The sequence below is a fragment of the Eptatretus burgeri genome, chromosome 10 (assembly GCF_056783735.1).
Source record: "Eptatretus burgeri isolate ZD-2024b chromosome 10, Ebu_testis_v1, whole genome shotgun sequence".
Lineage (NCBI taxonomy): Eukaryota > Metazoa > Chordata > Myxini > Myxiniformes > Myxinidae > Eptatretus > Eptatretus burgeri.
This window is the reverse complement of record NC_140970.1, coordinates 2,033,105-2,057,504: the sequence shown is the minus strand read 5'-3', so window position 1 is coordinate 2,057,504 and position 24,400 is coordinate 2,033,105. Positions and strand designations below refer to the sequence as shown.

The following is a 24,400-nucleotide window of genomic DNA, read 5'->3' as shown; positions in this document are numbered from 1 at the left end:
CTGTTGTCATTTTGACTTCCCTTGCAATGAACTTTAATGCAGGAGTAGGCCATTCTGGCCATCAAAGCCTATGATTGTCTGTGCTCTATCTTTTTAAACGAAGCCTGGCATTGGCTTAGCGGTTAGGGTGGCTGGCTTCAGATCCTAGGGTTCTGATTTCGAGCCTCGTCGGCCACTGAATTAACACCAGGTGGGGTTGACGCAGCCTGTCATCCTTCCGAGGTTGGCAAAATGAGCACCAGTGCACTGGTAATAGGGCACTGTGTCGGCGACATAGCCGCATCCCGAACCAATGATGCAACCAGCAACCATAAGGCTGCACACGAGAGTGTGTGTCTATCCTTTTTAAATGCTGAACATCAAACAAGGAAGCAGCATGGACCATTTTTAAAGCCTTTAGTATGACTCCACTGGGGTTCAAACCGCCGACCTTCCAGACTCAGAAAGGACACTCTAACAGGCTAAGCATTACACCACTGAATCTGGCGAGATTTTGCCATTACACCACCAAAATTCTAGCATGGCTGTAGCTTTCACTCAGGACCTTTTAAATATCCTCAGCCAACCTCGGTAACCAATAAACCACCACCAACCTTATTAATTGGTAGTGGTACCGTTTAATTCAGAGAATGGTAATTAGCTACCAGGGAAGAGCAGGATGGCCTAGAGATATGCACACTCGCCTCTGAGCTGTTCAGCTTGGGTTTGAATCTCGGCCCTGCTGCAAACTGTCGTCCCGGTGCTTCACAGGCAGGGTGATTCATCAATGCATGTGCCGTCCCTTGGATGGATGTTGAATGGGCGTCCCATCTGCCGGCAGTTAGTGGATGCTAAAGACCCAACGATGTCCTTCATGAAGAGTAGGCGAGCTATCACTGTCACCATGGCCAAATTCCTGCCAGAACTACTGCCGGGAAGGCAATTGCAAACCACCCAGTACAACCCTTGCTCAGGAAATTGCTTCGGAGGCATCGACGTTCTGTGAAGAGTATGGTAACATCTGAGAGGAGAGGGGTGAGGGGAGGGGTGAGAGACAGAGACAGAGAGTCAACCTCCAAGTTGTTGCATTTTAAAATGCAAAGTCTCGGCTCATGAAAAAGTGAGGTGACAGAGTAAAGAAAGTAACACATCGACATTGGGGGCTGTGCAACAACGCGTGTATACGACAGGGCAGTTAATGACGAGAAGAGGAAAGCTAGAAATATAGCAATCTGCAAATTAGGACAGAAATGATCATCGGTGGGATGGTTCCAGAAGTGAGAGAAAAGATAAACAAAGCAGTGGAGGTGAAAAGCGAGCCATGGATTTTGGGAGTTTTACAAGGGTGAGGAAGTGGGGGGGGGGTTGCTGGAAGAATACCTACAAACTGGACACCCAGGGGAGGAACAGAGGGATGGAAGACTCGAGTAAGCAAGACATGAAGAGTGGCAGTGGAAAACAGGAAGCCACCAACCTCTCTGGGGTTCGAGATCTGCAGTCCAAGTACTTGTTTCTCTGTGGGGAAAAAACATTTAAATGATGTTGGGAGCATTGGATGTACAAAGGTCTTGTCGACTGAAAGAAGTTCAGATTTATCAAGAAAAGACTTGCATTCCAAATCTGCAGCTGGCTTTGTGGGCAACCTTTGTTTTCGCCCAGGAGAGGTCGTAGCTGATGCTGAGGCCCGGAAGTTCAAGAGATTGACCTTCTTCCAGTGGCTGGTTGTGGAAATAGATAGATGAGTTAATTTAACAATCCTTAGAGACCAAGTGTTGAATGTGAGATTTTTTTCCTAGATTGAAAAACATGTTCCATTTATTGGATCAGTGTTTGATCCTTACCGTTCGAAGAAAGGAAAGGCCTGATGTCGGTTACGATGATGGATTCCATGACTTCACTTACAAATGGAAGTCGGTTAACCGGCTGCGAGTTGATGGGATCTTTTTTTTTGTGCCCTAATTGTGTATTGGAATGATATTGGACATCTTTTAAGCAGTTTGGATACAGCTTAACATACAGGAAAGACTCAAGGGAGAGTAGGATTTGAGAATGGCCACTCTTGACATCTGGGGCCGTTTTTAAGGCAGAGTCGTAGCTGGACAGAACTTTCACTATGTTCTCGGGTGAAAAAGTTTTCAGGTGGCTTTCGGTACAAATGGATTAAGTAGGAATAAATAATAACTGGTAGGTTTACACTTCACACGAGCTTTGGAGGCAAACGATGAGTTAAGACGTTCAGATATGTCTGGAGTGGAATTGGCTGGTGTGCCTACCATTTGAGGTGAGGGATGTGATGGAGGGGTAGCGCACACCAGAGATGGACTTAAGGTACCACCAGCACTTTGAAGTCAAAGACAAATTGGAGAGTTCGGCCTTAAGGTTTGTTTGATGTTTTCTAGCTCACCCAAGGAGGAATTGATGGTCACTCTTATGGTCACTCTTTTTGACACATATGGACACATTGACTCTTATGGACACATTGATGGTCACTCTTATGGAATGACTGGGTTAGCCGTTCAAGATGAGAGAGCAAGCTATTTTATAGCCACTACTTTGCCTTTTTTTGGACACAAAGTTGAGGCTTATGGAAGACTGAGAACACAGAATGGACCAGAAGAAGAAGAATGTTGTGGAAAGGGGGTAAACGCACCAACACTAAGGTCGAGGACACTTGGAGGAAGAACTAGATCAAATGGAGGGGGAGTAGGATACAGGTGGTGAACTACAAGGAAACAAAGGGGTGGGCTTGGAGAAGGCTAATGAGGGAAGAAAATATCATGAGTACGGACGTGATGTGGTGGTAAATGTAACGTCCGAGGTGCAGCGAAACACGGAGAGTGAGAGTGCAGCAGTAACTCCGCTTTATTGCGTGCCCGGATGTACACTACTACCACCCCTAATGGGCGAGTCATGATATATGAAACCGAACCACTTGATACAGCACACTCCTCCCCTCGTAAAATGACAATTATAAAATGACCAAAGGAAACCAATCAACATTCAAAATCCTCCAAGTACCGCGGCCGTTTTCTGACCGCCTTGGGCGGGCAGCGCCGCCAGACGGCCCAGGCTCAGACGCCTCCCGGCTAGGTCGAGGTGACTCCCTCGCCGGACTTGTCCTATCTGCAACAACAACTGCACCCGGCTGACAAGCTTGCTCGTCGTCCTCGGGCAGAACTGAATCAGGTGAACACCCCACGGGCGTCAGCACGTCTGGCTTTGGCGATACAACGCCTGGCCACAGCGACATCATAGGTGGGGGCCCCATGTCGCTCGGCACGGGGGGGGGGGTGACGCTGAACAGCGATCATGCATTTGGTCCACGTGACGCTTCCACACCTCCCCACCATCAGTCTGCACCATGCAATTTGCCGGCCCCAGTACCACAGAGACCACAGCCGGCACCCATTTTGAATCGTGGTAATAATCGCGTACCATTATCCGCTGTCCCACATCAAAACCGCGCAGCAGCGTCGGGCGCGACACCGCCCCACTCACCGACCCCCCCCCCCCCCCAGGTCGCAGCAAATCCAGTCTGGACCGCAATGCCTGTCCATAGAGACGAATGGCAGGAGAATCGCCCGTGGCAGGATGAATAGCGTTCCTGTATTGGAGCAAAAAGACATCGACCACAGCCTGCACAGGTGCAACACCCCCCCCCTACGCAAAGCCCGTTTCAACATTTTAACAAATGATTCCGCCTGCCCGTTCGTGGCAGGATGATACGGTGCGGACCTTAGATGTCGAATACCGTTTTGACGCATAAACTCATCAAATGTATCTGCAATGAACTGCGGACCATTATCAGAGACCACAATCTCGGGTATTCCTTTATTAGCAAAGATCGTCCGCAGTTTTGCTCCCGTAATGTTTGCTGATGTATGCTGCGTTCTCTAAATGGCCGGAGGTTGTAGTAATGCATCGATCACAATCAAAAACATTTTGCCTTTAACCGGCCCCGCAAAATCCACATGGACCCTCTGCCAGGCCCTTGCTGGGGTTGGCCATAGTCCCGAAGCTCGACGCAGATAATTACCAGCATCTGTTTGACACGTGGTGCAATGCTTAACCATTTGCTCAATGTCTTTATCCAACCCCAGCCACCACAGCAGGCTACGAGCAAGACTCTTGGTCTTCACGACACCAAGGTGAATGACATGTGGTTCTTCCAAACACTGCTGCCTGAACTTCGGTGGAATCACTGCTCTCATTCCCCACATCACGCACCGTTGGACCAACGACAGCTCCGATGCACGCGACGTGAAAGGCTGAAATGCCGGTGTTGAAGGTAGATCGTAAATTCCCGTAGAAATCGCCTGAACGACACGGGCGAGCACTGGATCATGAGCCGATTCCACTGCGACCTGTTTGGCCGTGATCGGCCCACTTTGGACCTGGCTCAGTGCAAACACATCAACCCGGTCGGCTGATTCAGACGAAGCTGGACCCTCCGCGCAAGGCAAGCGCGAGAGCCCGTCGCAGTCAGCATGCTTCTTGGTGCTTCGGAACTGAATATCGTAGCTGTAGGCAGAAAGAAATAGACACCACCACTGTACTCGCGCGGCCGCCACCATCCGTACCCCGCGTTCGGGTCTCAGGATGAATTGAAGTGGTTTGTGATCCGTCTGCAAAGTGAAATGCCGCCCCAGCAAGTATTGATGAAACCTCCGCACACCCCAGACGAGGCTGAGAGCCTCGCGCTTGATCTGGGCATATTCCCGCTCTCCTGTGGACAGGGTCCGGGATGCAAAACAAACAGGCCGCTCGGAACCATCGTCCATCCTGTGAGAGAGCACTGCCCCTTGCCGTATGCAGAGCTGTCGCATGCCAATAGGAGCGGACGTGCAGGCTCGTAGTGCACGAGGACCGTATCCTCTGTGAGCAGCCGCTTGACATGGTCGAACGACGCCTGGTGTGCATGCCCCCAGGCCCAGCGCTCAACCTTCCTGAGCAACCGCGTTAACGGCGCAAGCTGCGAGCTGAGCCCGCGCACGAATCTTTGGTAATACTCTGTCGTACCAATGAAAGAGCGCAGCTGCGTCTTGTCGCGAGGCGGTGGCATGTGCTGAATTGCCTCCACCTTCCGAGGGCCTTTTAACAGCCCCTCCGGCGTGATGACGTGCCCGAGGTATTCCAAGCACTGCTTGAAGAACGCGCACTTGTCTCTATTCAAGCGCAGGCCGCACGCTTCCAGCTTCGTCAGCACTTGGGCAATGTTCACAAGGTGCTCGTCCGCCATTTTCCCCACAATGAGCACATCATCCAGGTAGGTTTGAGCGGGCAGGCCAATGCAAACTGATCCATGGCTTTCTGCCACAAGGCCGGGGCCGAAGCAATTCCAAAACAGAGTCGGGTATATCGACAGAGTCCTTGACACGTGTTGATTGTCAAAAGGTCGCTACTCCCGGGATCCATCGCCAGGTGAAAATATGCATCACGCAGGTCTAGCTTCGTGAAGTATCGACTCCCCGCCAATTGCGCATATATTTCATCGATTGACGGCAGTGAATATTGCTCCACGCTGAGCCCCGGGTTAACCGTGGACTTGAAGTCCCCGCACAATCGGACGTCTCCATTCCGTTTCAGCACCGTGACGACCGGGGTGGCCCAATCTGAGTACGACACCCGTTCGATCACTCCACAGGCTCCAGCTTATCCAGTTCACCCTTGACCTTGTCCCGCAGGGCATACAGCACCGGTCGTGGTTTACAAAAACGAGGAACCACCCCCTCCTTCAGGAAGAGCTTTGCCTGCACGTCCTTGAGTTTCCCAAGGTCATTGCAAAACAAACCTTGATGTCTTTGAAGAATTTTATCCAACTGATCCTCCCATCGGCTCGGCACGGGTTGCACAAGGTGAACGGCGGCCCAGTGTCGCCTGATGCGGGTCAGCCAGTCCCGGCGTAGGAGAGACGGCCCCCTCCCCCGCACCACGTACAACGGAAGCGCGGCGACCTGGCCTTGGTAGACTACAGACATGTCTGCCATCCCGACTGGCGTTATCTTCTCGCGGGTGTACGTGTACAGCGTGAGGTTTGACCTGATAAGCTTCAGGCCGTTGAGTCTACGCGTGGTCTGTTCGCCGATGATCGACACAGCCGCTCTCGTATCAACCTGAAACGTGATCGGTGTTTTGTTCACTTTGATTTCCACCGTCATCGGGCGTGCCGCCACAGGACCAATTGAAAACAGGCTCATCATCGGCTGCAGGATCCGCCCCGGGTCGCCGGAGTTGCCTCGCACATTGCCGTCCATGACCTTAACCGTGGCCAACGCCCCTCGGCACACACGTTTCAGATGACCCACCTTGTGACAATGTAAACACACGGTGTTTTTAAACGGGCACACACACCGCAGGTGTCGACCTCCGCATCCCAAACACGTCCACGGGGTCGCCGCGCGGCGACGTCTGGCCCCGGCCCGCACCGAAGGTCGCGCGTGCGTCCAGGGGCGCTCGAGACACCGTGTGGACCCCTGGGCCATCTGGTATGCTGTGGCCGGCGATGGCCCGAACATCTCCGAGAGTCTGCTCGACAGCTGTAGCAGTGTCGATCGCCGAGTTGAATGTAACGGCTTCACCCCTCAGCCATAGAATCGCCGAAACCATTTTTGCATCTTGTAAACCGGAAATAAAGCGATCTCTGAGTCGAGCTGGACGCTTCCCCGCCGTGAACTTGCAGGCCACGGATGAATGCTTCACTCGTGCTACGAAATCCATGACGCGCTCCCCCGTACCTTACGCGAGGTGATCGAACTGGTATCGAGCCAGCTGTAATGACTTTTCCGGCACCATGTCTGCTTTCATCTTCTGCACAATGTCCCGAAACGACAGCGCGTCCCCACTGGGCTTGTCCGGCGCCACCAAATCACTCAGTAGTCGATAATGTTCCGTCGATAGCGAGGCGAGCAAGATCGACTTTTGCTTGCTCTCGTCGTCCACATCATTCGCGTGGAAATAGCAGCCCAATTGTTCCGAAAACAATTCGAAGTCGTCTCCGACGAAAACGGGCACCTGTCCGTGCGCCGTGACTCGTCGATCAACCATCCTCGTCAGCCAACTGTAATGTCCGAGGTGCAGCGGAACACGGAGAGTGAGAGTGTTGCAGTAACTCTGCTTTATTGCGTGCCCGGATGTACACTACTACCACCCCTAGCGGGCGAGTCATGATATATGAAACCCAACCACGTGATACAGCACAGTAAACAGCCATCTTGAGGCCCTCAGCATTCGGTCTGTTCTGAACTCCAAAAGATGAACATGATAGCTGGATAGGAGATGGAATTGATGTATGCATGAGAGAGTTGCCTTTAATTAAATCTCTCCCAGGCAGTCGATATCATACATCGAGAAGATGGAGGACAATTTATTTTATTTTATTTTATGAGAGCATAGATTGCAGTTTCTGCCATTACCTCTGTCACTGAAGGTATTAAAAAAAAAGTAGTATTAAAAAAAGTATGTATATATATATATATATATATATATATATATATATATATATATATATATATATATATATATATATATATATATGTGTATATATGGTCTGCTCCAGTGATCTGGATTTGTTTCACCATCTTTAACATTTAATTTTGACGTTGCACTCATCATCTCTTCTTTCCTTTCGACTTGAAAACTCTTTGTGATAACAAACTCCGTTCAGCCATGCATTTTTGAGTGGGAGGAGAAACGTCCCATAATAAGCATCTTCAAACTCAAATACAGTATCTCTTTTTACAAAGTAATTGGGAAGCTCTTAATGTGTTTTAGGTAGTTGGCCAAGACTATGATAAAGCATGTTGAGATTGTAATTTCATTAATTAATTATTCATTTTGGTGTTTGTTTCAGAATTTGAAGAAAGTGGGATGCTGGAAGCGGAAGATAATGTAAGATTTTCCGTGTTGACTGTTTCCGCTGATCTATATTACTTCACTTGCGCTACCGTCATCGGGGTATACATTTTGGAATAGCATCCATATAGCATTTTGGAATAGCATTTTGGAAGAGGAATACATTTTGGCGTAACATCCTAATGATTGCATCATTCTTCTTCTTCTTTCATGCGCAACACAAGGCTAAGGGCGCTGCTGTACCGCTGATGCAGTGCTGCCCCCTGTTTGTTAGGAAAGGAATTTGGAATTTGTTCAGGGTGCCGGTGATGGCTTGTCTGCTCTTTGCAAAGGACACCGTGGGATCTTTAACATCCACCAATGAATGCTGGCAGACGGGACGCCCAGTTTAACGTCCATCCGAGGGACGGCACACACACATTTATGAATCGCCCTGCCTGTGAAACACCGGGATGATAGTTTAGAGCTGGGTCAAGATTCGAACCCAGGCTCAATAGCCTAGAGGCAAGTGTGCGTACCTCAAGGCCACACTGACAGTTGTTGCATCATTCATTTAATTTGATTCTGATTGAGGCTCTGATATGCTTCGCTATTGAGACTAACAAGTTTTTACTTTCAAACCAAATGCTTCTGGCCAAGTCTTGGGATATGAGATGGGATTGAAGCCAGCTGTTTCTCATTCTTTCCCTGTTAAATATTCCATGCCGAAACCTCTGCTGCTCCAATAAACCAACTTGTGTTGCAGTTGGAGATTGCAGAATCCTCGGGTATTTGGACCATCTGCCAATATTGTCTTGAATCAGTGTTACAAATGAGGTCTTGGAGTGGAATGCATGAAATGCCACTGTTTTTTGGGGTTTTTTTGGTGGTACATGGATGGCAGATCTGCACTGGTTCATAGGATGTCTCATTAAGGACAACCATTTCAAGAGAAATGTCCACGAAGCTTCACACTCATTCTTTTTGGCTGAGTTGTACTGTGCTGTGGAACCTTTGTATGTTTAGGTGAAGGTCAATCTGTTTTCTTTCCAATAATCTTTTACAGGCAGTTCTGGATGTGGAGACATTACAAAGGGAACAGGCTGCAATGATGGCGGGTGGTGAAGTAGGAGCTCAAGGACCCGAAGATGATGGAATCTTACAAACCCGAACCTATGATCTGCACATCACTTACGACAAGTACTACCAGACTCCACGCCTCTGGCTGTCTGGTTATGATGAGGTGAAAAGGTTAACTACAGTCAAACCTTTGACTCTCACCACGTGGGAAAATTTCAACTTTGACTCGCCATTTAAGGTGTGCCTGCATGTGGTGAGTGTGCGCATAGTTTAATGCAACACAGGTCTTCGGGTGTTTGTTTGTGGGCAGCAACGAAGACCCCTTACTATGGAACAGATGTATGAGGACATCAGCCAAGACCATGCCAAAAAAACTGTTACAGTTGAGGCACATCCTCACCTTCCACCACCACCCATGTGTTCTGTGCACCCCTGCAGGTCAGCCAAATATTACTGGCAGAAAATATGGTTGCTTAGGTTCAGTCAATGTCTGCATCTCAGGCTATTTATTTATTTTTTTACAAGATTTATTTATTTTTTACTGCAGCAGAAGTGGGTGAGCAAAACGAGAGCATCAAATTGATGATTTTAAGGAATGGCTACGTGAATAATAATAATCCACAACATTTATATAGTGACAATATATCTGGTTATTATAGGCATTCAAAATTGCTCCGTGGTACAGCAGGCAAACCCTGTACAATGGTTTTTATTTTATTTATTTTTGACGCGGAGGTCCGTCCTTCCGTCCGTCTCCTTTTTCGACTTCTCCAGCCAAACCGCTGGGCCGATCCGGTTGAAATTTTGCTGCAACGTTCCTCTCCTGACTGGTAACAGGAATTGCAAAGCTCGTTCCGGTCACATGACTTGAAGTAAGTCAAAATGGCCAACAGAGTGAATTTCTTCAAAAATCTTCTTCAGACGCACCAGTCAGAATGCTACCAAATTTGGGTTACAGCATTAGGACAAGGTCCTGATGTTAAATTGCGGAGGCCATGCCGATCACATGATGGGAAGTGTGTCAAAATGGCGGTCCCGCAGATTCCTTACGAAATCTTCTTCTCCTGATCCACGAGTCAGAATGCCACCAAATTTGGGTAACATCATTAGGACAGGGTCCTGATGTTAAATGGTGGTGACCATGCTGATCACGTGACCAGAAGTGTGTCAAAATGGCCGACTTGGTCAATTTTGGGGAAAATCACATAAATTCCTTCAAAAATCTTCTTCTCCAGACCCACCAGTCATAATGCCACCAAATTTGGGTTACAACATTAGGCCTGGGCCCAGCCAAGTCCAGTGGTCCTATTTCTATTCCTCTGCTGATGAAGTTGCCGGAAGCATATTTTCGTTGTCCGCCCATACGTATGTACGTGGGTTATCCACCGATGACAATGCAGGTCACATGGTTTGGCAGCCATGTTTTTTTTTTTTTTTGAAGAATCAACCTTTAAAAATCGTCTTCTCCAGAACGGCTTGACAGATCGAGGGGACACTTCACCCACATGTTTCCCCAAGCTTTGGGGATTCCAGTGTGTTCACAAATAATTAATAGGTCACATGGTCTGGCAGCCATATTGGATTGAACAAAAATATTTTTAAAATTCTCTCCCTTGAACCGCTTCATCAATCGACGTGAAATGTTGCAATTATGATCTAGTAGTTATGGGGAATATGTTTTAAATTTCAACCTGATCAGACACATTGTCTGGCAGCCAGAATTATTTAACATTTTGAATCTGGGTTCAGGGATTTCAATCAAACTTTGTTCAAGTATGTATAATGATGTAATAATGTGGGCGGAGGCTTATCTGGCGTCTATCGAAGAGTGCCCTTCTAGTTTATGTAGTACAGTGATGTAAGCAGATTTCTAAGCAGATGGAAGATGACCTAGCGCTAATGAGAGTGAAAAGGCCAGAGAGAGAAGATGTGCAAGGGCAGCAGAGCAGGTTTTTAGGACACGTGAGCTTATGTCGTCTGGTGCAGTCACGGAGTCAGAGTCTCGGGTTGAAAGAACCTTCTCTACCTTTTCACGTGCAAAAGACACAGAGTCCAGGAGCAGTTGGGTACAACAGCGTAGGATGGGTACTGAAAGTGAGGGGTTGGCGACACAAGGTTTGGAAGCAAACACAGAATTGAGGCATTCGGCCTTCTTATGAATGGAGTCGGCTGTGGTGTCATTTGAAGGCAGGGTTGGAGGGTGAGCATACTCCAGAGACAGACTTGACAAGGCAGCACTCGGTTTTAGAGGAGGGAGACAGGCTTGAAAGTTCATTGTTGAGGTTTGACAGATGTTTTCTGGCTCTCCTGAGAGTGGACACACGCTTGTTGCAGACTTTTTGGAATGCACCGAGATAGCCGTCGGTCGGATTTGCCTTCCAGGAAGAGAAGGCAAGTTGTTTCAGAACATCTGCCTCACTACAGGATTCAGTGTACCATATGTGGGAAGAAGGGTAGGATAATTGAAGACTAGAAGGGATGAATCTGTGCATGAGATAGGGAGAGCAGGTTTCTGTCGAAGAAATCCCAGGCTGAGTTAACATCAGAGGCAGTAAATATGGAAGACCAGTCCTGCAGAGATGGCTGTTTGCAGTCCCTGCCAATCCGCTTGAGTGAAATGCTCGACTCGCTGGCGTTGAGGCAGCTCTCTGAGAATACCCAGAGAAATGTTGACTTTCCCAAGCATATGACCAGATGAAAAGATTGGAGCGGAGGAACAGCAGGAGACATTTGCAGAAGAGTTGGTCATCACCAAGTTCAGAACGGAGGATTTGCCATTGAGAGAAATCCGGTTCGGAAAGTTCACAGATTGAATCAGTTCCATGGAGTCACAGAAGTCCTTTGCTGAAGTGCCATGGCTGAAGAGAGAGGTACCAACACCCAGATGAGTTGCATGGTGACAATTGAACCTGTTGTTGTTTGTCCTTGCTTTTTCTTTTTAAATTGCTGACCATTGAGCAAGGAAGCAGCACGTACCATTTTTAGTCTTTGGTATGACTCGGCCGGGTTTTGAACCGCCGACCACCCAAGCTCAGAGCGGATGTTCTAACCATTACGCCACTGAATCTGGTCAATAAAAATACTGTTGGACCCTGCTGATCACAGTGGATATGTTCCTGGAAAATGCCGTGAATAGCGGGGCATTGTTTCAATGGAAAAAGAGGGGACAGGTTCCCGGCGGTGAGTGATTAATGAAGGAAAATCAAAAATCCCGTGAAAAACTGCAAAAATGTGAAAAAAAACCGTGCAGATGCGAAGCACAGGGCCTCATTTTGCTGAACTCAGAAGGGTGACGGCCTGGTGTTGACTTAGTGGTTAGGGTGGCAGCTTGGGATCCTAGGGTCCTGAGTTCAAGCCCTGTTTGCCGCTGAATTAAAAATACACCAGGAGGTTGACTCAGCCTGTCATCCGAGATCGGCAAAATGAGTACCAGTGTACTGGTAAGGGGGACACTGCATCAGCGGCATAGCCGTGTCCCAACCAATGATGCAACCAGCAGCCACAGGCTGCAAGAGAGAGATGAGAGATGAGAAGGGTGACGGACCGAGTGAACCCCACATGGTATTAATTCAACGGCTGACGGAGCTCAAACTCAGGAACCTAGGATCCCAAGCCAGCCATCCTAACTGCTAAGCCAACACCAGGCTTGTACCTTACTGTTTCCAGAGTGTTGGTGCTGTTGAAGCAGTTTCTTGGCAAGGGTTTAACTGGGTGGTTTGCCATTGCCTTCCCAGCCTTGTTTGTCTGTCCTTTTAAAAAAAATTTTGACCGTGCTCTTTCCTTTTAAATGCTGAGCATCAAGCAAGGAAGCAGCATGTACCATCTACCATATAAAACACAATGTTTCTTTGTGTGATGTCTGTCCCTCTCCAAAAGGACGATTTAAGAAGGGTTTTCAAGGCCAATCTTTTAACACGACTGTGTGTTCATTACAGTCTATTTTTTTCAGGATAAAAAAACTTGAAAAACATTTTCCATTCAAAAGTAATTATGTCTTTTTTTGGAAACTGAGAATGGTGACTGACAACCAGGCCTCAATTGAGGTTTACAGAAGCGTTAAAAAATACAACAATAAATACAAGGCACGGGGAGGTAAAATTCGCTGCATGTGATGTGTAATGCGTGCAGAGTAAAACGAGTGTTCATTTACATACGTGTGACATCAAATAAAGAAGACATAAGCACCTCTGACGCGAGGCCGAGGCTTCAGGCTTTGGCACGCTCACGAGGCTGTAACGTTGAATTGAAAGTTCCCAGAAGATAAAGAAAATAGGGTAACATTTGTACATGTAGTGTTTTAAAATAATGCTTTTTCTTGCTACAAAACATCATATCTTCCAATCTCTGAATATTTCGAATAAAATAATTCCAACCCGTCATTTTTGACGTGCTTTTATACAAGTTTATTTTGTAAAGTCATTTGAATGACTCAGCGGTAGTTTGAATGATGCCACCTTGTCTGGTTATGCGATATTACAGAAACGTTCCAAAAAAATAAAATAATGCCATGATGGCACGACCGTAAACCCAGGCCAGTTTTCTTAACCCAGCCGGAAATGTCCCATTTTGGTTACTTTTCTTTTGATGGCGCTCATTAATCTTGTTACCTCGGCATGATATCTTGTGACTGTGATCATTCCTCACTGTCTTACACAGCACTGATTGGATTGTACTCTTTGTGACCTTCAAAAAGATTTTTACATTTCTACTTTTTCAGACATGCTGAGGTGATGAAAAAGATCATCGAGACTGTTGCTGAGGGTGGAGGAGAGTTGGGAGTTCATATGTATCCTTTGCATTGGATGTATACATGTATATATGTATATATATATATATATATATATATATATATATATATATATATATGTATATATATGTATATATATATATATATATATATATATATATATATATATATATATATATATATATATATATATATATATATATATATATGTATATATATGTATATATATGTATATATATATATATATATATATATATGTATATATATATATATATGTATATATATATATATATGTATGTATATATATATATATATATATATTGTGATGTCCACGGGACTTTAACAGTCCCGCCAACGTAAAATGAGCCGAAACGATGGAGGCGGTTTATTTATTTATAACCCAAACATGGCGGTTCCAATCGCTCTACCGCAAACGGGACGAGGAAGGTGGCACGAGTCACTTTTCACTGAGTTGATGATGTTTATTCGTTTTTTTTATTACCAGAAATAACAAGACTCGGCAAGAAGAGGGATCCGGGGCGATTCGACGGGATGGTGTGGGATCGGGCGTGGGGAAAAACACAGACAATTCCAATGAATATAGAGATCTCAAACCTTCTAAGGCGCCAAGCACACACACACACACACACACACACACACACACACACACACACACACACACACACACACACACACACACACACACACACACACACACACACACACACACAACGTAGCTATTTCTGGTGGTCAGGCTGGACCGTGGTGTGGACGCAACTGTCCCTGGATCGGCGTCGGATGAGCCGGCCTTGCTCTCGTCAGGGGGGCAGGAGAAACCGCGGTGCTGTCGACCTCCTGGTCCTGGCCCAAGTCCGCCCACAGCCGCCAGGGAACCAGCTCCGGCGCCAAGCCGCGAGCAGGAGAAGGAGGCAGGTCCGCCCGCCGCCCGACCCCGCACTCCGAGTCAGCAGAACCCCAGAGCCAACCAAAGCGAGGCACGAGGCTCGGCAAGGCTCCCAGACACGATCAAGAACACGATCGATTCAGCACAACAACCAGGACGCTCTCTGCCGCCACAGCTTGCACACCAAAAAAACCCACGATCTTTTGGTTGTAATCTTCTTCTTCTTCCTTTTCGACCCCGAACAGAACCTTTTTATCCTTGGTCCTCGTCACTTCCAATCGAGCCGTTTATTGGCCCACCGCCATCGCCTTCCGCCAATCGTGATCACGGGGCAGAGCCATCCGCTGCACTGTCCTGTGACGTCACGGCCAGTCTCCAGAGAATACCATAAGGGGTTTACGCAGACACACTTACCCTATCCCGTGTCCCTATCTAATTACGTGACAATTATCATTCCCCCCTTGAAGAAATGAACATTTACTAGACAACCTATCACCACTGAATTGCTACTTATTACATCGAGATCCTGGTAAACTCGAACAGCATGGCATACCTAATTAAACATCCTAATTACCCTTTGAATGCATACCCCCCCCTCAAACGTAACACTGCCCCCTCCTCTGGTACCGCAGCTCCTGCAAGGTATATCACAGGCGCTACCATACCAGCCTTAACACTTACTGACTCACACCTAATTAACCTAACGAAATAAAGTAGGAGGGGCAATGGGCGGCGAGTCGCAGCTAACTTACCTATCCTGCTTAATGTACTACCCCCTTATGGCCTTATCCTCGCCTAAACAATCATTCGTTTTTATTTTATTTCTTTATTTTATCACATAAGAGCACTGAGCGAAGTTGCACTCCATCCTCCGGATCATCGCTCTTGCCCAGCACTCTTCCAGTGATCTGGGTGAGGGGAAACAAAAGGTTCCACAAAAACACAACACTTATACTTTATATTCCTACTCTAAGCCTTGACGACACTATTCACAGGATATTTCCACTTGACCGCCTCCCCCAGTGGATGCTAATAGACCCAGCGTTACCTGGGGAGCCAATTTTCAAATTTGCTTGCCCCAAAATTATGCGGACATCATGCCCTTGCTGCACCTGTCAAGTTGTGCGGGATCGGGTGGGACTCGCACATCTTCACAACACTCACACCATGGTCATCATCACATTTCTAGGTCATGGTCCTCATTTTAATCATGCAGGCTGAATCCCGTCGTGGCCGTGGGGTGGGTTACCACAAGATGATGGGGGCATCTCAGGTGCAACCATGCCCACAGGTAAGCTTTAGTCCAACCCAGACGTTTCTCCGCCCCGCTCCCTTTGATTCCCACCCCCCTGGTAGCCATCAGCTCTCATCCTGTACAACACACTGGAAGGGGTCTCACTGGCTCCTCTGGCCTTCCTGGGTCGCCAAGGTCCTACCCGCCTTGGTCGCCCAACCAGACCCTCTCCCAGTTGCCTCCAGACACTGTCACCATTAGCCACCAGGTGGTGAATCTCCTTGAAGGAGGTCGCAATTCACACTCACCGTGAGCTTCAGCAATCCCTGTGGACAAGCACATCATCCCCACCCACAAAACCCACATGACTCCCCCACCCCATCGGCCTTACATGTGACACCTGCATTTCTAACACTTCACCGACCATGACCTTCCCTGTTACCACACCATGCCCAAGAAAAAAACAATGTGTGCACCATACATTTCACTTCTTCACTTAAAACAACTCACACAGCACTTCTCACCCGATCCACGCACCAGCCATTGGACAGCCACTCGTGCCCGCTTTGTTTCCAATTACCCACTGTCCCGATTGTCACTCTAAAACCCAGCAGAACTTACAAACCCATGCCAATTTTTCCACAATTCACTTTTTTCACTAAAGGAGGGCACTTCGCCACAATCTCACCAGCCGAGCATGGCCCTATATGCTCAGCCCAATCTAGTCTCCCCGACCCCTGACAGTGATTTCCGGACCCGACCTATGAAAGGGCATCTCGGATAGACCTGGCGGTTCAGCAGGAGGATTCACCCTCTCCGAGTCTAACAGTCTATTGGAGGGTCCCTCTATCGCCGGGTACCGGCAATATCGTTGCATGTGTCCTCTTCGCCCGCACTGGAAACAACTCCCCATAAAAGGCCCCCGTGGGTATCGGTGTAATGTCTCTTCCGGTTCCGGACATCCTCGGCCATAATCGAATTGCTCTATTGGCTGGGCTGGACCACGCCGCTTTGGCGCACCAACTACCGAATTACCCCTTATCAAACTTGACAGTTTCTGGCAAATTTCCTGAAACATTTGGGTAATGCCAATTTCTCCCAGCCCCCCTCCCTGATCCTGGATCTCCGCCTGTCGGACCGTCACCGATGGCCTCTCAGGCACCCGACCCGGCCGCCTCCACGAGGCCAGCCTGGCTGCGCACTCAGCCGCTCGGTGAACGGTGGGTGGATCCTGTAGCTCCACTAGCGCTCGGACCTCAGGGTCCGGAAGAGCAGCTAAAAATTTCTCTAGTGCCAGTCTGTCCCACGCCTCCACTGTAAGGTCCCGATACGCGATCCTGACTGATTGGTAAATGTCCTGTGCCAGCTCCTGCACTGTCTCACCCGGCTTTAATCTGCGGTGCTGGAGCTGAGCCCGCACCAGATCACAGTTTGCCACGAACCCAAACCGACGGCTCAACGCCTCGCAAATGTGGGAGCTGGTCAACATCCCCTCCGCGATCACGTTTAACACGTCTGCGGCTGGTCCCCGCAACGTTGCCACCAAATCCCCTGTACGTTCCTGCTCATTCCACCCGTTTAGTCGGGAAATGCACTCAAATTGCGTCAGAAAAGCTTCAACGCTCCCTGACCCGTCGAAATTTACCAGGGGGATCACTTTTACGGTGGCCCGCTTCTCAGTTTCTCCCTTGTCCGAATCCAGCCCAGGGATCAAACACCCTTGTGGCTGCGTATCCAATTTTAATAATTAATTTTAATAATTAAAAAATAATTTAATAATTTTAATAATCCAATTTTAATCCTGTTTAATTAGTTTAATACCTAATTAAACATCCTAATTACCCTTTGAATGCATACCCCCCCCTCAAACGTAACACTATATATATATATATATATATATATATATATATATATATATATATATAATATATCTTAATCGCCATGTTGGTGGTGGAGATTGATTTGAAGAGTTACCTTGTGAAAAGCTATCAAAGAAGGTAGCATAAACAACTTTTATGGAATATATATCATGTATGTTTGGGACTTTGGTGTGGCTACTTTTAGAGCCTTGTTGGATGTAGGCCATAAGTTTTTGGGCCTTTCGGCTCTAAGTTTGCAAGGAAGTGATGTTGGAGGACAAACCACAATATGTCGAGCAACAAGGATAAAACAGCACACAACTGGTGTTTTTAATCACCGTGCTGATAAACTGCCACCTGCGGCGAGTAAGTGACACAAAGCGAACCTTAGATAATAGGCAGTTCTATTCTGTGCCTTTATCCAAATGCATTGATGTCTTCCTGGAGTTTGGGCCTTGCAAACCTGCCAAATCTGATTCAAGAAGGTACATACAGGTGGTGGACAAAAAATTGGAAACACCAATGAAAAGTCATTTAATAGTGTGTTGGGCTACCATGTGCGGCCTGTATGCATCGTGGCATAGAGTCCACCAGCATCTGGAATTCTATAAGAGGGACGTGGCACCATTCTTCCATGAGAAAGTCGATCAACTCACACCTGTTTGATGGAGGTGGAAAACGCTGTCTCCAGCGTCGTTCCAGAATATCCCATGAATGCTCGATTGGGTTCAGATCTGGTGACTGAGAAGGCCATGACATATTGATAACATCAGTGTCATGTTCATCAACCCATTGAGTGACCACACATGCTGTGAATGGGGGAATTTGGCGTGGGGTGGGGGAGGGTGCGGGGGGGGGGGAAGTCTCCTCTTGCAGCCATGCCAGCCAAAATTAAAGGCAACCAGGCCTGTGCAGTATTTTTATACATGACAGTAAGCATGCTGGGATATTATTTGCTCAATTAACACATGGGCCATACCTGTGTGGAAGCCATTGCTTAGTGTCCCTCATTTACCAAGACGTTTCCATTTTTTTTTGACCACTACCTGTATCTGAGTATTTTGTTGACTCGGTTCTTTTCGCAGAGTCTGACATGACAGTTGTATGTTCTTGAGCATGAGGGTGACAAAAAAATTTATGTTCTTAAATGTGTCAAAGATCAAGACCTGTCATTGGCCTGTTTCAGAACACTGACATCAAGCTTCATATCCTATCGAGGGAAAATGTGCTCAAACCACTTAGCTGAGACTGTGTGCAACTCCTGTGCTATCACTGAAGGATTGGCCTTTTTTATGCGCCCGATATATACTGAAACGCAAAATAAACTTACCAACTTGTTTGAAATGTAATAAAATTGTAACAGTTCAAAATAAAACAAACCAACAATTGCTAATGGAAACATTGGCATTTTATTGATGACATGTCAAGTTTTTGACCAAGATACACCATCTCATCAGTTTGTTCTGCAGTACGGAACAGCACAGGGTGCAATGTCAGTCCCCTTTCAATAGCGTGTGTGGCCACCATTGTTTTGGATACAGGCAGTGCATCGTCTGAGCATACTGCCTACCAGTCTTTGGATGGATTGCTGCTGGATTCTGTCCCACTCAGTCCTCAATGTCTGAAGCAGCTCTGCCCATGTCCTGGCCCTGCCAACTACGCGTCTCCCAACTCATGCAGAGTTGTGGAGGGTGTCTCTGTCCACCAGGGCCGATATCATCTGGTGTGAACAGCCAAGGCGACGTGCCACCTCACGGTAGCTCAGTCCGCCTTGCAGTAAGTATGCCCAAGGCACACTGCCGTTGATCCCTTGACAATCGTGGCATGTTGATTGAAATTCCATTTTGCACTGGCCTTTGTAAAGCCAATATCAAGACATCACGTGCAGCTCATTAAAATCATCCTGTACCCCTTGGCTAATCACTGACAGTCAAAACGGCTGTTCAACAGCTGTGCTATGAAGTGACAACTGAAGGTTCAAGTGACCATCCGTGACCTTTTTGTCTGACGGTGAGGACACTATTGTCCACAAATAAGTTCACACATTTACTACACGCAGTGTTATTGTTGATATTTAAAGGTTTAAAAGGTGGTAAGTTTCTTTTGCGTTTCAGTATATATATATGTATATATATATATATATATATATATATATATATATATATATATATATATATATATATATCGGGCGGATTATGTGATACCGGTTGTCCGTCCGTCTGTCCGTTCCTGTCCGCACTCTCACTCCCAAAGTTTTCAACTTTCACGTTTCATATTTGGTACATAGGTACAGACTGTGGAGACGGTGTGTCGCGACATACGTTCGTCATCTAAAGTGGTTGCTGTTTTCCATGTAGTAGCACAATTCTGTATATACCTTCTTGTTCGGGCGTATATTGTGCACACTTGAGCTCTTGTTATATATTGCATTTGTCTGCAAGGTACGTGTTTATTAAGACAGCATCATAGACTGAATGGTCTTTTATTTTTCTCTCCACGATCTGGTTATAATTACACATGTATTTGTTAATTACCCTCGCCAGAGGAGAGGGTATTGCATTTGGGTCCATTTGTGACTTGGCCAAAAAAAAAATGTTTTTGTCAAGTATGTTGACCGCCTCTGTTTGTATGTTTCTTTGTCTGTCTGCTCACCTCCAGCCCAAACCCCTCAACCGATCGTTCTGAAATTTTCAGAGATTCATGTCACCGACCCTGCGGCGGTCCGGCATTGAAGTATCGTAAAATTTGTTCAACCAAAAAGGTCAACATGGCCAATTTGAGCCGGATTTTCTAAAATCCTCAAATTTCATCTGATTGATTTGAAATTTGAAGACCATTTGCATTTCAGGTCGCTGAATTCAACCACCTATTAATTTTTAGATCAACATCGCTAAAAGGCCAATTTGGTCCAAATTTTCTAAAATCCTCAATTTTCATCCGATTGACTTGAAATTTGAAGACCATTTGTATATGAAGTCGCCAAACTCAACCACTGATTAATTTTGAGGTCAACACAGATCAAAAGGTCAACATCGGCCAAATTTCTAAAATCCTTAATTTTAAGCCAATTAACTTGAAATTTGAAGAGCATTTGCATATCAGGTCAAATAATTCAACCACCTAATTTTCAGGTCAACATAGACCAAAAGGTCAACATAGACCCAATTTTTTTAATCCTTCATTTTAATCCAATTAACTTGAAATTTGAAAAGCATTTGCATATCAGGTCAAATAATTCAACCACCTACTAATTTTGAGGTAAACATAGGCCAATTTGGGACAGATTTTCATCTGATTGAGTTGAAATTTGAAAACGATTTGCATATCACATCAGTGAATTCAACCACCTATTAATTTTGAGGTAAACATAGGCCAAAAGGCCAATTTGGGCCAAATTTTCTTCAATCCTCAATTTTCATCCGATTCACTTTGAAGAGCATTTTCATGCGAGGTCGCTGAATTCAATTACCAATTAATTTTAAGGTCAAAAGGTCAACACAGGACTAGTTTCTAAAATTGATAGGGCCAAAAACTAAATATATCACTATATATCAAAAAGTTGTGGATGAGTAATGACAAAACAAGGTGGATAAGTTGAATAGGTGACAAGAACAAGCGGATTGGATTTTGGTTCGGATCCAGCCCATCAGTGGGATGCAAAATGTGAATTGTTCCACCTGGCAGAGGTATGCGCTCTACCGAGTGCAACTTTGTGCTGTTTTGCCAAGTTGTCACTCTATGAGTGATTTTTCATTTGTTTGTCTGTCTATCTGTTCGTTTGTCTACACAGAATTTTTGATGACTCGTGTAAAATGTTCTAATGATAATTATGACATCATAGGTCACGTGGTGTGGCAGCCATATTGGAAAAAATGGAAAAACTTTGGACCTCAGTATCTCTGAAACCGCATCAAGGAAAAAATTGAAACTAGGCACATAGCAAGTTCTCCTCATGGGTTTTTTTTTAAAGACATCATGGGTGCCCTCATTATGACATCATAATTGCATATGCACAACGCTACATCTGATCAGCATGAACATTTTTGAGGGTCATCTCAGGATAAAATGCTCCGTAGAAAAAAAAATTGATGATGTCGTCGGTCATGTGATTCAACAACTATATTGTTTTTTTGGGGTTTTTTTTAACCTTCAAAATTTTTCTTCTCTAAAGTGGCTGAACAGATCTAAGCGAAACTTTACACGTATGACTTCCTATCCATGAGGAACAAAAGTTTCACACATATGATGTCATTGGTCACATGGTTTGGCAGCCATATTGCATTTACCCTAAAACCCATATAAATCTTCTCCAGAACAGCTTGACAAATCGAGGGAAAACCTCACAAGTGATTCCCAAGCCATGGGTGTCCAAGTTTGTTCAGGAATAATTGATAGGTCACATGGTTTGGCAGCCATATTAGATTAAAGGAATATATTAAATCATGTTTTCTCTGGAACTGCTTTACCAATTGATTTAAAACTTCGAATTTATGATGTACTAGTGATGGGGAATACATGTTTTAAATTTCAACTTGATCGGACACATGGTCTGGCAGCCAGAATTATTTAATTTTTTGATGTGGGTTCTTTTTGTTATTCATTAATTCATTTTTTTAATGTGACTCACTTGGTTGTATCTGGATGGGTTTGAGGGTAGAGGAGTAGCATCTAAAATGCAAATCCTATCCGGGTTCCTCCTGATGACTTCAACTTTGCTTTTTTCTTGTTTGGGTTCCTTCTGATTACTCCAATGCAGGACTGTACCTATTTGGTCTTCCATTTGATTTGAATTGAACTTATTTTAATCCCATTCTAAATTCAGATGAATAATACTGAAAAAAAAAAAACGTCATGGGCCAGGGTCAGGTATCCGATCAAAGCTTGGTACCCGATCATCACTGCCAGTAGTTATAAAGTGGCAGTTCTAATTATGTCTCTTATTAATTATGTAACACACCAGTACACAAACGCCACACAAAAGCAGTCCTGGCGAGGGTTTGTAATCTCTGATTGCTCTTTTTCTTGTTTGGTCCTGCATCCTTCATGTCGAGCTTGCCTTTATTTGGAGTGATTTACCCTCTGAGTTTTTGTTAGTGAATTTAGTCCAATCAACTCTGTAATGCCATTACTTTGAGCTTTCTTTTGAAATGCTGTCATCGTTGTGGATGTAGCTGTGTTAATATGATCAGGTAATGGAATGATACATGCTGCCCTCATGCTAAAACCTGGTCCAGTATTACTTTTACAAGCTTGAAACTAGAATGACACTCGGTAGAGGGCATACCTCCACCAGGCTGAACAGTTTCTGTTTCGTATCCCACTGATGGGCTGGATATGGATCTGGACCTGAACTATCAAATTGGCTTGTTTTTGTCACCTAACCAACTCATCCACCTAGTTTTGTCATAACCCATCCACAACTTTTTGAAATATCATGCACTTTGGCTACACATCATTTTGGCCCCATCAATGGTGAAGAATCGCTTTTTTAAAAAATTTAAAAATTCTCCGATCCGCATCTGGATTCGGATCTTCACCAAAATCTAATCGATTCATCCTTGTTACACACCGAACCTGTCCACCAAGTTTCGCCTGAATCAGTTTCCAACTTTTTGAGATATCCTGCACACAAACAGCCACACAGACAGACAAACGGGGATGAAAACAACCTCTGTTCACCTTCAGTGGCGGAGGTAATTAGTCTTGTACAGAAAAGTGTTTGTATAAAATAAAGCCTGGATTTATGCAGACCTTGACATTTTTGTGCAGGTATCTACTCATATTTCTGAAGTTTGTTCAAGCTGTTATTCCCACCATCGAATACGACTACACGCGTCACTTCACCATGTGAGGCTGCACATCATGCTCAGGAACCTGTGGAGCACTTCACCTGGGCACATCGTCTTTGCACCTTCATTACACAACTTGCCTAACTCGTCAGCATATGGAACAATTGTAAATGTATTGAGGGACAGGGTCCATGAGTGGGATATTGAGAGGGAAGAAAGTGAAGGAAATGTAAGGTGTAGGAGGTCATGTAGAAATGTGATAACATGTATGGAAGAGAGATGTTTCGAAGAGGATAAGTTGGTTTGGAGTGATTTTAATGCAGAGGTCAATTACTAGTGACTCATAAGTGACTTTGAGGTAATGCAATGACTAAGCCAAACTATGAAGACAATCTTTGTTGTTCAATGCAACATTGCTTTCACCATGATGTGCTTGGTGTTCTTGCCTTTTTTACTGTCATTCTACAGCCAAATCCATCCTGCCATTCCTGCAATCCATTAACCAAGCATTGTCTTTTTCTCAAACATTTGTTTGTTTGTTTTTGTTTTTTTCTCATTGGCTTCAAAAACCTGAATAAATATTTTGACAAATTGAAACATTGTTATGTTATTTTTTTTTAATATCTCTGCTGCTGTTGTGAGAAAGCTAAACCAGACTCGGTGGTGTAATGGTGAGAGCGACCGCTCATATACTCGTCTGGGAAGGTCGGTGGTTTGGACGTCGTCTGAGTCGTAGCAAAGACTTTAAAATGGGATGTGCTGCTTCTTTGCCTGATGTTCAGCATTAAAAAGGATAGAAGATGGGCAATCCCTGCACATTGGCATCCATGGGGAAGAGGAAATGCCCCACTGACCGTGGTTTGAAATATGGCACAATTATTGTGACGTTGCTGGTACCCAGAGTGCCTCAGTAAGTGACGGGACTTCCCCCAAGCTTAGTGGCCATTTGTCTCATCCAGCAGTCATGTGTATGTGTTT

At 45.7% G+C, this 24,400-nt stretch overlaps 1 protein-coding gene across 2 annotated transcripts in view; it reads left to right on the top strand.

Annotated features, from left to right (window-relative positions):
- Nucleotides 1-24,019, top strand: part of ATG3 (autophagy related 3) — a 49,300-nt gene extending 25,281 nt beyond the window's left edge. The window contains exons 8-12 of one of the 2 annotated variants that reach the window (XM_085896816.1): nt 7,829-7,866; nt 8,876-9,052; nt 9,200-9,327; nt 13,607-13,675; nt 23,403-24,019. In XM_085896816.1, coding sequence (XP_085752942.1) covers nt 7,829-7,866; nt 8,876-9,052; nt 9,200-9,327; nt 13,607-13,675; nt 23,403-23,484 — 494 coding nt within the window. In that variant the 3' untranslated portion in view covers nt 23,485-24,019. The remainder of the gene's footprint in view (nt 1-7,828; nt 7,867-8,875; nt 9,053-9,199; nt 9,328-13,606; nt 13,676-23,402) is intronic. The other variant, XM_085896817.1, reaches the window with a different exon arrangement.
- The last annotated feature ends 381 nt before the right edge of the window (nt 24,020-24,400 follow it).